Source organism: Chaetomium globosum, genomic scaffold (assembly GCF_000143365.1).
Source record: "Chaetomium globosum CBS 148.51 scaffold_2 genomic scaffold, whole genome shotgun sequence".
Lineage (NCBI taxonomy): Eukaryota > Fungi > Ascomycota > Sordariomycetes > Sordariales > Chaetomiaceae > Chaetomium > Chaetomium globosum.
In genome coordinates, this window is record NT_165977.1 from 4,529,329 (window position 1) to 4,541,823 (window position 12,495).

At 53.9% G+C, this 12,495-nt stretch overlaps 4 protein-coding genes across 4 annotated transcripts in view; 2 read left to right on the top strand and 2 right to left on the bottom strand.

Moving 5' to 3' along the window:
• Window positions 1-4,157: 4,157 nt before the first annotated feature.
• On the bottom strand, window positions 4,158-4,846 carry CHGG_03545 (uncharacterized protein; the record flags this gene model as incomplete). The annotated part of the gene is made up of 2 exons (XM_001230060.1): window positions 4,158-4,297; window positions 4,690-4,846. 2 exons carry the CDS (start codon window positions 4,844-4,846, stop codon window positions 4,158-4,160), a joined length of 297 nt encoding a protein of 98 aa, XP_001230061.1.
• An 841-nt stretch (window positions 4,847-5,687) lies between these two features.
• CHGG_03546 (uncharacterized protein) lies at window positions 5,688-6,614 on the bottom strand (the record flags this gene model as incomplete). Its single annotated transcript, XM_001230061.1, has 3 exons — window positions 5,688-5,830; window positions 5,912-6,457; window positions 6,518-6,614. The coding sequence occupies 3 exons, from the start codon at window positions 6,612-6,614 to the stop codon at window positions 5,688-5,690; spliced, it is 786 nt and encodes a 261-aa protein (XP_001230062.1).
• Window positions 6,615-7,668: 1,054 nt separating this feature from the next.
• On the top strand, window positions 7,669-9,436 carry CHGG_03547 (uncharacterized protein; the record flags this gene model as incomplete). The annotated part of the gene is made up of 5 exons (XM_001230062.1): window positions 7,669-7,759; window positions 7,921-7,949; window positions 8,041-8,613; window positions 8,686-9,343; window positions 9,417-9,436. The coding sequence occupies 5 exons, from the start codon at window positions 7,669-7,671 to the stop codon at window positions 9,434-9,436; spliced, it is 1,371 nt and encodes a 456-aa protein (XP_001230063.1).
• A 2,175-nt stretch (window positions 9,437-11,611) lies between these two features.
• CHGG_03548 (uncharacterized protein) overlaps window positions 11,612-12,495 on the top strand; it is a gene marked incomplete at both ends in the record, with an annotated part of 4,554 nt that continues 3,670 nt past the window's right edge. The window contains 2 exons of the mRNA XM_001230063.1: window positions 11,612-11,740; window positions 12,282-12,478. Of these exons, the coding sequence (XP_001230064.1) occupies window positions 11,612-11,740; window positions 12,282-12,478 (326 nt within the window). The remainder of the gene's footprint in view (window positions 11,741-12,281; window positions 12,479-12,495) is intronic.

The window sequence follows — 12,495 nt, forward strand, 5'->3', positions numbered from 1 at the left end:
CCTGCCAAGTCACCGCCAAGGCATCCGCAACTCTTGCCGCTTGCGGTATGACACGTATAATAAGGACGCATTCCAGAGCCGGAGGCTGCAGGTTGGTGTGCATATGGCAGTGGGGGATGACTTAAAGAAAGCCCCTTCACACGCGAGGGAAGAGGTTACTCGCTGGTGAGGGTTGGCCCGGTTGAGCATCACAACTTTGTACATTTTTAGAAACCAAGGGACGTGTCTTGAAATAGAAGCTTGATGCCCAATCCGGCAGCGTGGCCCGGCAAGCAAGCACTGACCGCAACTTGAACGCTTGCTCCTTCGGTTCCATATCCCGCGCCGAGCCCAGGAAGAAAACAAGGAGGACAAGGATCCCATGTCAACAGCTCGGACTTGACAGCAAAACAAAAGCATTTATTATTGCAACAAAAGACCTTGAGGAAGCACAATCGACGAAGCACGAAGCCAGGATGAATTTACGTGTGGAAAGGAACTTTACTCCCGCCCTCGCTTCTGTTCACACCAACTGAATTAAGCGCCCTGCAGCGCCCCGAATTTCGCGCCAACGACCACGCTATGTAACGAATAACATGAGGAGGATTGGCTGAGAAAACTTTATTTATTCATGATCATTTCGTCCGGGGGGTAAGCGGATCGTTATTTGCCCCGCTGGAGACAAGATGGGCTTTTAGTAATTTATTTATGGGCGACCCCCCTGAAATCCATGTTGTTGTTGTGACCTCCTGCCTTCCAGGTTCCCTATCAGCCCGCACGCGCAACCGGACATCCAGCTCTCGATCCTCAACGTGCCCAAAACCAAACACGATGCAGCTCAAATTTTCTCCTCGCCGGGGCTCTGCTCCCCCTCGGCCTCATGGCCAACCCCCACCCCAGAGGCCGACGACACCAGCCCTCTGGAGGCCCGGGGTATTTCCCGCCCCCAACACTGCAAGATCATCGGCGGTGCGACGAAAGTGAACTGCCGCTCCAAGGCTACCACAAACTCCGGGGTCAGGACGACGCTGCGGAAGGGGACCACGTACGACTTTTGGTGTGTTCGGTCCGGACAGTGCGTGACCATCAACGGATTCCGGAACTGGTATGTCTCCACGCCACGTTAATTACCCTTGATGCGGGCTCGCTAACTCTTGCGCAAGTGGCTGGCACTACCATCGGGGGTTGAAGTGCTACGTCAACGGGCACTACACCGATAATTCCTGCACACTTGGTAAGTACCCGCAACAATGGCGCCTTATTTCTATAGGTCGCAGTGCTGTAGTGCTAACTAACCCTCCCAGCTCGGATGGGCTCATGCAAAGGCGACGACGATAATGAAGCCGCGAATCCGTTTTGATGCGGCGAGCAAGATGAATGGTATGCGCATGTCATTAGGGAGCCTGCAGGAGCTACCTTGCAGTGTAAATAGCATTGCATTAGCCAAAGGACAGCATGCGAAATTCAGCGAATTGTATGAGCTCCTAACGGTTCTCAACCTTCCAACCCCCGTGGCCATTCCAACTCATTTTGCGACTCGCAGACGGCCCCAATATATTGTGCGGCACACCTCAGTAATGCCCGGAGGTTGGGATGCACATCACTTCCGGCTATACTTGTACGGGTTGAGATTCTTTTGAAGTCGTCCTCCGCTGTGATAAAGAGCCAGATGTTCAGGAGATACAAAACCGAGACCATGACAGCAGTGCGTTTTTATATCATGCTACGCCCCCGTGGCCTTTGCTCTGTCAAATGTCGTGGCTGTCCATACAACGGCCGCACCACCCACAATCCTTGTCACAGAGCCCCCAGTTCAGATCCTCGTCAAGCGGATAGCCATAACCATATGAAACGGTTGACTTTTTGTGCCCGTGATCTGTCCGTGGCGGGTTTGGTTCAGCTTTGTCGGCTGATTTCTTCTTTTTCTTCTTCGCCTTGGGACGGGGGACCGACTCGCCATCCTTCACAACCTGAATAAAGCCATGGCGAGCAGAGTACCACGCAGTGCTGGAGGTGAGTGGGGGATTTCTAGGTGCCTGGCAACGGTAAGCAAGCATAATTGGTTCCCGTGGTGAGATGGTTAGATTGGTTACCTCAGGTGCCTGACTAGTCGAACCTGCGTTTTTGGCTTCGCGTGAAGTGTCCAGCTTGGGGTCGACTGCGGCATCTTTGGAATCCTGCTGATGTTTTGGCGCGTCGCGCTTGTGCTGATTCATGGCATTGTTGTCCTTGAAGCGTTTCCCACATTCACAGGATACACTTTACATGGCGAAGTGAAGGTGGCAAAACCGGGGTGGTCAAAGGCAAAGTGAAGTCAAATGTTGTACTAGATACCGAGGTAAGAGAGGGCGGGGAACGCCCCATTACCTACCAGGTAGGTACCTAGTCAACCGCTGTGGCCCATGTCACACAGGATGGTAGGCCTCAAATTGTGGCGACTCAACATTCTTGGCCGGAGTTTGTTGTATAATTGGTGGATGCGTATGTCTGTCTTTGGTCCAGTTGCTTGAGACCCATGAATTCTCCCTTGAAATATCAAGAGCAAATACGAAGAATGATCGACTTGGACAAGGCAAAGCTCGCTCAGTAATTAGTACTAGAAGTAACTATGTAAAAGTCATTAACGCATTTAATCCATGGGTATATAGTGGTGTCTTGCACCCCGTCCGTAATCCGTAGAGCTGTATCTCTCCCCCGACAGCTCACCGCCGCGGCTGTGCCTTGTCCTGTCCCCGCCGCTACTTTGTGTCGTGTCCTGCTTGGATAACCTTGACTCCTGTACAACCTCAATCTCCCCACCCAGGTTTCGCCCCAACCTTGTCGACATAAAAGACATGAGAACTGTGAAAGCGCGATGGATCTCCCGCCCGAGAACTGACGATTGCTTACATCTCGTAGCAGAATCTCAGGGCTGGAATACAAGCGGCCATCATGGTAACCGGTGGACTCGCGACGTCCCAGGCGAACAGATCAACCTCGTAAACTAGATCTTGTCAGGTATCCAATCATTTTGGTCTTGAGCGTGGGATGGACATACATGAATCCCCTTGGCCGAGCCGTGGTAGCTGGATGCACTTGACGATTGCGACGGCGCCCGCGCTGAGAAGGATTGTTAGAACGTGCCGTAGTTTCGTGGACTGTGTGCTACTCTACTCACACGACACCCATGCTCATGGCAACTAGGATACCGAGTTTCTCCTTCTTCTTCAACATAAGGCGGTACAAGAAAAGTCCAGGGGAGGGCGGCAAGAACAAAATCCACCAAACCCGAATACGCTGGAGAGGGGCGTTAGAAGTTGCACGCTTCGCAAAATGGCTGGTGTCTCAATGGCTGGTGTCTCGACCTACCGCCGGTTCCGATCCAGATCTTAGTTCCGACCCCAGGGGGCCAACAGTTTCCTGGCAGCTGGTCTCCAATCCATGCCTTTTCCAACGGCTGGCATTGGATAAACGGAACGGCCGCGCTGAACCCTAGCGTGATGTTGATGGAGATGATGATAAACCAGACGAACGCTTTTGTTCGCCCGGTGGTCAGTCTCAGGAGGGCGACGGCAAACCCCGTCTTGGTCCACGCAAGTGAGGTCAGGGTGGTTGTCGCGCGACTGTTGATGATGAGGATAAATAATGGTGGGTCGTAGATGTTGAGGTCATAGCTGTGTTTTCCCAGCCCGAACCAGCGAACCAGAATGGTGGTTAGGATATCTGTCGCCAGTATCGTGAACTTCCTCTCGGGTTAGAACAACGGCATTGGTATTCGGAACTACCTCTAGCGAAGCCGGGATAGAGGTATGTACCCACCCAAGATGCAATCAATATCCAGTCGTCCCACCACAGGTTCCTCTTGATAAAGAACTTGCAATACAAGCGGAGGAGCAGAAACACTGTCGCGGCGGCTGTCATGCCCCAATGCACGCCTAGGAGGACATGGCCTCTGTCTTCGTGGGGGAGTAGGGCCAGTTCCTCCTCGGTCAACCTTGGCACGATAGGCATCGAGGAGTACAGGCGGACCCGGGCGTGGTGTTGAGCGTTGCCCGGCCGCGAGCAATGTGGAACCGTTGGACCTGATAACGGCGACGCACCGCGGACAAGGTTTCCGGGAAAAGCACCACTCTCCCACAAAGTTTGAGGTAAACCCAAAGTCACAATCACGTGAAATCAAGGGGTGGTTACCTTGGCATCTACGGTGCCATTCGTAATTGGGAACGTGGCGTTGCAACGGGTCCCTTGGGCTGGTGCTCGGACCTGCTCTGGCAGTCTGGTTCGGCATTCCCCAGGCTCGAATTCTGCATGGAACAGAGCTTGGAGGTCTCGGACTTGGCTGAGAGAGGTTGATTCCAACGCACATCTTCCCCGAAACGCGCACCTCTGTTGATCCTCCTCCTCAAACCACCCAACTCGCGTTGATCGGAGCCGGGTGTGCCGGGTTCCCCGCGAATCCAATGCCACCTGTGACTTCAGGGGAGAGTTTGGCAACACTGGGCATCTGACAGAACCGTGGTTCGTCCTGTCGATCCTTGCCACCTCAGTAGCATTGTCAGCATGACCCCGGATGCGTTGATTGGAGCGGGAGTTTCTCAAAATTCCCAGATCCTGCGAAAGTGCCGGAGCGAACTTGGCGAATGAGCGAGGCCAGAGAAGCCGGGTGGCCCGCCCATTTTTGACCACATCCCGACGGACTAAGATCCATCAAGAAGAGCACGCCCGACACACCCGTGGATTGGAAAAGCGGTGTCTTCTGGGGCTCACCCAACTTCTCGAACACGGCCTCGCAACTTTTAGCTGCGTTGAACAACAGCAGCAAACGAATTTCAGTTGCACACCGCTGTTCAGGCAAATAACGAAGTTTGGAAAGCATCCGGGCAGTCATGCGACGAGGGGTTGGGAAGAGACACTTCTCGCAGCAGGGTATATAAACGGCCCGTTTCCACCTAAATGCTTGATTCGTAGGGACATGCTTTGCAAGGGGGTACCGCGTCGGCGGCTGCTTTCTTTTTGGTCTTCCCGTCGACTGTGAGCAAACTGAATGTACAACCTATCGTAACCGCCTCTCGATCAGGTCAAATCGAGCGCTGCCTCAGAGTTTGCTCGGACATAGCTACGAAGTGAAACCTTTGAGAGTACGGCATGCTAGGAGGCAAGATCTAGCAAGCAGAATGAATGCCGGTTCGTGAGTACAGGTCAGTAGTACTGTCAAGTACATATTATCTCGAGAGGGGATTTACGAATAAATATCCCCTGTGCCCAAGTACGTCCCATTCACTGTTACCCTCGCGAGCTTGTCTATCCCATCGAGACAGCGCGATGCAATGCCTGGCGTGGACACGTAAAGACAAATCTACCTATGTCACGCCTGCTGTCAAATATAGTACGAGTAGCTTTTGGGTGTCGTGGTACGGCCCGAAGTGTGAGAGCAGATAACCGAGATATTAAATTAATCCTGGGTAGTTACATGGAGGGTGGCCTTGAACTCATCGTAGGTACCTAATAATGCCCACTTTGCTAATAGCCACGTTGTTTGTGCGACCAACAACCTAAGCACCCACTCTTCAGCCCTCTTAACTATTATGGATAAACCCCTGTAGTCTCTAAAACTTTCTACTCTAATGAAACAACAACCTCGCCGGTGGGATTGAATCATTGCCTCGCCCCCGAACCTAGTCTACAACAAAACACGTCCCCCAACTCAATTGTACCGGCTTAAGAGCCTTTCACGACCTAAACTTGCGCTTGCATTTGCTAGGTTCGGTGTTCACTGCAACCACTCTGGCAAACATGGCGGTAACGTCATCAAATGTCTTTTCCCGGCGAGTTGCGGGATCATAGCCCTCGAGGTACGGGAGGCGCTCCTCCTCTGTTCAGGTCCCATCATCAGCATTGTCCTGATTCAAGCAGAGACCACCGTCCACGCAATATCAAACGCTGAAAAACTTACCGAAAAAGGCCCTGATCCATGCCTTGGGCGCAGCATCAGCCTCGTCATCCCACAGCGTCGTCAAATACAGCGCCGTGGTCCCCGGACTGCCCATCATCTGAGCCTCGGAGGCATTGAAGTTCGGGTTGGCGGCCATGGCGTCCTTCACGCGTGCGGCGCGGGCCTTGGCCGCCGTCTCGACGGTGACGTACTTGTCGGCCTCGGACGGCCCCGTGTTGTAGAGGTCGAGGTTCAGGGCGACGGTGTGCCAAATGGCCGGGTCGAAGGTCAGGTCGTCGCCCAGGAGGAAGTCGTTGCGCGACAGCGAGCCGTCCATCTCGATGGTGTCGTGCTTGGCCAGGTCGGAGAGGTGGATGGTGGAGCTGTTGCCGGTGGTGGACAGCTTGAAGTCGATGGCTGCTTGGAAGAGCTGGTCGACGGAGCCGAGCTTGTAATTGAAGCCTGCGTGGGCGGCGTACCGGAACGTCTCCAGGTCGATGTTCAAGCCCGAGCGAGGTAGGAAACCATGGTTTGCTAGGACGTTGAGGCCGGGACAGGGGGATCGGTCTGTGATTTTTGGTAAGTTATTGTACAAATATGGGGGTGAGGATGGCTGGTGAAACTGACCATCAGCCGGGTTCCGATGATACTCATGGCCCTCAGGTTCTTCCACCGCAGCAGCAAGGCTAAATAAAGCCACACTCGCAAAGCTACCGAGCTTCATAATGACGGAACCGGATGGTAGGTATTTGAGGGTTCAATTAGCGTAAGGAGGCGGGGAGGATTGAGGAAGTGTAGGTTGCTTGAGTCTTGACACAAATCTACAGAGCCTGCAGGTCCTATGTATTTATATGGCGTTCACCATAGTCAACAGTATCCAGCTCGAGCGTATCTAGATACACAAAACTCAGCCACACCGCGTATACAAGTTCGCGAAGAAAACATGGGTACTGCGTGGCTGCATAGTTGCGTGGGGCGCTCCAGGGGCTGTCAGTAGTTCGACGGTCTTTCAATGTGTTGTCAGAATCAGTGCTAGGGAGAGTCTTGGACCTTCCGCAAGCGATTCGCAGTGTGGAGGCTCATGGGTGTAAGATGGCATCGTGGACGAGAAATAGTGGGAATCTACTGGGATTTGAGTATTTGGAATTCGAATTGTTGGAAGACAGGGGAGCTCGGCCGACTGGGGAAGCGTATTCGCTAACGCGGCTATCTTGGCGAATACGCACTTGCATATTCCCCGTTAACGCCGGAGTGAACACCAAGCTTCCGTACCTTAAATCCATGACCTAATCAGCTTACCGTAGTACTGGGCCGTCTCCGGGAGCAGTTTGTGCACTTTCACCTCCGTTTACACAGTAAACTTGTTCAAAATTTGTCATTATCTCTCTTGGCGTTGGCTGAGCAACAAGGGCATCCACGCTCTCGGGTACGGCGGGTTGTGACCTAATGTGACGGTCACACAAACACTACTACGTGGTGAAGGGGCGGTCTACCTAACAAAGTTATGGCGTGAGGAGCTCAACGCCAAGCGTTGGGCACAGCCAACATTAGTCAAGGGCGCGTCTGGGCTGTGCTGAAAGCCCCGTTTTGCCGCGGTGTGGAGCTGACTAACTGGCAATCTCCTCATGCCGATTGGTGATGATTTCAAGATGCAAAAAGAACAGCCAGAGACTCAAAAACCCCCTGCATCCCAGTCCAACCACCACCCAACTATCACGGTGGCACCAGTGACTACCTGGGTACCAAATCAACGCGTATGTTTGCGAGCATCTACCAATATGTCACGCTCGCTTCAAAGTTATCTTAGTCAAATGGACCGTGACGAGGCCGACGAGGGTTACGAGGTTGCGGGCTCTGGAAGGAGTGAGAGTGAGCCAGTTCATCAACACAAGACGCGCAGACCACACAGGAAGTCGAGATACGGCTGTACTAAATGCAAAGTGCGCAGAATCAAGGTACACACATATGCCTGTCACGCAAGCGGACACGAGTGGGAGTGTGGGACCAGTCGCTGACTTGCGGTTATGCAGTGCGACGAAGGCACGCCGAGATGCTCAAGGTGCGAAAAGATGAATCTGAGCTGCCAGTACCGCAAGAAAAAGGACACCGACTATTGGACAGAGCCGCCCGACTTCTCCTGGTTGGAACAGACGCTGCCGCCGGCAGAGTTTGAGCTTCTCAAGCACTACCTCGAGCACACCAGCAAGCATCCGACTGTTGGGGAGCACGACAAGTACACCCTACAGATCGGCATCCCGAATCTAGCCTGCCAATGCAAGCCCCTCATGAGATCTGTGCTCGCGCTTGCGGCAACCTGCAAGTGCTGTGACATCATCAGTCAAACATCGACACCCCCTGAAGCCTCAGATCGCAGCCAAGTGATCGAGCTCCTGTCACTAGCACAGCGCTACCACTCAGAATCCCTGCACGAGATTCAGGCAACGCTCCAAGAGGCTAAGAACTACGACCACGTCTTTGCCAACGCAGCCATGATGGGCATGTACGGGTCGGCCAGCCACGCCGCCCGCATCTGGCTAGCGAAAACGGCCCCCTTCGGCGAAGACCCACAGCTGTTCGATCTGACCATGCCCGGGAACCCGCAGTGGATGAGCCTTTTCCGTGCCGTCCGCGTGGCATATGCAGGCCTGCTGAGAAACTCGCCCGAGCCCAGCCCAGCCAGCACCCCCCCTGCCCTTACCATACAGTACGAATACAAAGCACCCGTCCCGAGCCCCGCCAGATCTGGAACCCAGGACCTTCACAATCACCAGCCACCCCCCTCGGCCCCATCTTAGCCGCCACAGTTGGTTCCGCCCTGGGCCGGCTCGACGAAAAAGCAGCCGAGATTTACGCTCTCACCCAACCCACCACCACCACCACCGCCCTCCAAGCCTGCTTCAGCGCCCTCAACATCCTCAGCACCATCATCACGACCTCCCTACTCCCAGCACCCCCCTCTTCCCCCGCCACCCCCAACACCCCCTCCCCCACGCCAGGCCACCACCACCCCCACCAATACCCCCCACCACTACCACTACCAGCACGCCTTCCCCCTCGACCTCCAGCACGTTGACGACGCCGCCGCCGAACGGCTCGCCGAGATCTCGCCCTGGCTGCGCAAGTACACGGCCAGCATCACGTCAACGATCCCGTCGCACCTGCCGCGGCGCACCATCATGTCCCTTGTGCACAAGGTGCCGACGGCGTATCTGGGGTTGATTGAGGAGGTGATTGGGTTGATGCAGATGCGGGGGGTGGGGATGGGGAAGGGGGTTGGGATGGGGGTGGGGGAGGTTGCGGTGCCGAGCGTGGCGCACCAGTTGGCGGTGGAGATCTTTGCGCATTGGTTGGTGTTGGTGATGTTGTTGGATAATGTGTGGTGGATTGGGGGAATTGGGGCGTGGGAGTTGGAGAGGTTTGTGGGGGTGAGGAGGCGTGAAGGGTGGGAGGGGTGTTTGTGGAATAGGGATCGCGATTGGTGGCCGGAGAGTATGTTGGAGATTGGGCGGCAGTTTGATAAATATAGGTAGAAGGGGTGTAGGGTAGAGGAGATTGCATGTAGACTACTTCGTTACTTGGTCACGATGCCGACCTTTGAAGGTCATGAGACAATGTCTTGATCCCTTGCAATACTTGTGAAGTTTGTTTCTCTGCGACAGCTGGGTGAACCGCAATACGCGTTGATTCACCCCACTAACCAAACACACCCAGCCCTATCCGTACTTTTCAACTCGTCGACGCCTCGCTAGCCGTTGATCGATGCATGGGAGGGCGGGTGTTGTTGTGTTGTAGGGACTAGCCGGCGACGTTGTTCTGGTTGAGGAGTGGAGGAGGACCACATAAACTTAAGGGATGGCCAAGAGTGATCTTGGGGTTATCAAGTCGGCCCTTGGAATAAGTGGTATCAAAGTAACTTCTGGGTCGGGTTGTGCTGGGTAGACTGACGGGGGCAAAAGTGAGGTTCCCAAGTTCGATGGTAACGTAACTGTACCGAGAAAAAGGCGGCGTTGTAAGTAGAAGGGGGGATAAGTTGTATGAGATGGATAGCGGCGTGCAGTGAACAGAATTCTTCAGGTATACAGTCGTCGACGCCCCCGAAGTTCTTCTCGGCTCGCCCTTAACAAGTCCCATTGGCGCAGCAATCGGGCCCTTTGCAGTCAATCTCGGAACAAATCTGAATTGAAATAGTTAGTAACGACTCTAACCATATCAAAGATAAATTGGTTCCATATTGATTAAAATAATGCAAAGCAGGTTGGTTACCGGGGGAGACTTACACAGAGCTCACGCTCCCGTATCTTTTCGGTGACCATCTCCGGAGCGGCAGAGGCTAAGGCTACCAGGAATGCCGCAATAAATGTCGTGGCCCGCATGGTGCTAGAGGACCGAGAGAATGAAAGTGGGGTAGGTTGTTTAAAGAAGGTAGATATTGCTAAGTTAAGGTAGTGTGGGTGAGAGCTTGAACGTGGACTCAACGATGTGACTTTGGGAGTGTCGCGTGAAAGCATTTGACGGTTTCCAGTGTGCATGTCCTAAAAGGAACGAAGGATAGGTGTTGCTACGAAGACCCAAAAGGAAGTTATCGACTCCCCGATTACCTGGTAGGGTTCTTATTGGCTCAACAACCACGCGGCGGCGCCTGCCGTTGTAAGTTCTGAAGCAGGCCAGCGACCCTGAGGCCAGGGTTGACCGCGCAACCGACCACTGAGAGTTTTGCAGTTGTTTATTTTTGCTTGGGCTCAAACCATGTCGTTCATGCTACGACGTGCCAACCTGAAAATATGAATAGGCTCCCAATTAAACCAGCTGCGGTTATAGGTCACGAGTTGTACAACGGGGAAGTTGGGGGTAGCAAGTGTATTTAGTCCCCAAACTCGCAATGGGAACTGAAGGGAGGCTGACCACACAGCAGCACGCCAAGCCCATTTTCGCTTGCAACATCTCGGATCCCATCACGGATGCACCGGATGGAAGTAATGGAATCACGCAGTGGTTTGTTTGTGTGCTCGAAATGGTGGGCGATAGTAAACCTCGATTTGATGCACGTAGGCGACTCGAAATCTTGGTAGGTATACTAACTCAACTGTTGTGAAATGGCCACTGATGGTTTCTGGGCTCGAAGTTCAGGTGCGATTAGGTAATGGGCTTGGGGGCCGAGATCGGGGAGTTGAGGAGAAGGCGAAGAGGAAGGGAAAGGGCCTCACTCTTCATGTCTCTTATCTGGATAAGAGGCCCCGGGGAAAGTCGACTGATTCGTTCCATATCCGCGCAGTAAGGCAATAAATACCTAATGGAGCTGGATCTGGATTACGCTTTCAGCTTCCTGCAACCAAAAGCTGCAACGAACGGCCGATTGGGTGTTTGCCCACGTGCTTGCCATGGCAGGACCAGGAATTTTGATCGAGTCTAGAACCTGACAGGGGGGTGGTGGCACCAGATCTCGCGCTGGAAAACTTCGAAGGTTCGATGCGAACACCGACGTGCTCCGATACTTTGCCTTAGAGACGAGACGGGTGTGGGTTGGGTTGGCCTCGGCGCGGGATTCTCCAGCGATGTTGTCTTGTTAGGTGGGAAGCAGACGAGGTTGATCTGCTGTTGATCTCGGCGCAACCGTGCATGTTGACGCTAAAACGTAAAAATCCGGGGGGGCCGAGAGGGTCGATTCGACGCCACAGCGCTGCAACCTGAAGTTCGCCAACCTCACCGAGCAAAGACGCAGAGATGCCCCCAAAGTTGTCAGCCGCTGTTGCCCAGCCGAGCGGCCAAGGCCGATCCGAGGAACAAGCAATTCCAAGAAATTCCAAGCAATTACAAGCAATCCACCACGCCGGTACTTTACCGAACTCCAGGGTCTGCCTCGCAAACAATTGATGCCGTGCCGCCACGCCAAGAGAGAGCAAGCCCGAACAGTCCTTCTCCGTGGGCAGACGATGAGTTGATTGGGTGCATCTGGGCTTGGCAGGAGGCGGGCCGGTGGGCAACGAGGGTTACTTTCGAGGCTTGTGAAAGCCACCTGAAAGCTTCGAAAGCTTAGACCAGGCGCCAAGTAACAAATCACAGGCCGCGCTGAAAGCACGTTTCACCTTTCGATTGATATCTTTGGATACTGCGAGCTTGAATCGGCTGCATCCAATTCGAACAAGCCTTTGGCATTCCATGGCGAATATTGCATGGCGCACCCCACCTTCCCCTTGCTACCTCGGTGATGCTATCGGGCCATCAGGGCTGAGACAGCCAAAAAAAATGGAGGATTCGACTCAATTCGAGACCGACAATGACCATCTTTGGTGCATGATCCGAGCACCACCACGTGGGTTGCAACAGGTTGCAATGGGGCCTAGCAGGCAGAGTGTGCCTAGTTCGAAAGTATGCTTTGTTATATCTTTTCCAGCACTTCCCATCTTCGTCTGACCACCGGATACTCTCTCCTTCAACCCACTCCCATCTCCAGCGCCGTTACAGCGACTCGCCGACTCCTGCTCAAGCAAGCTTTGGTGTCGACAGCCGCCAACATGCTCGACGCTTACACTTACTAAAGGTGCCATCGGCACCATCTTTGCCCTCCTTGAGGCCCTTCAACGTGTGCCAGTACGTGACGCCCGACG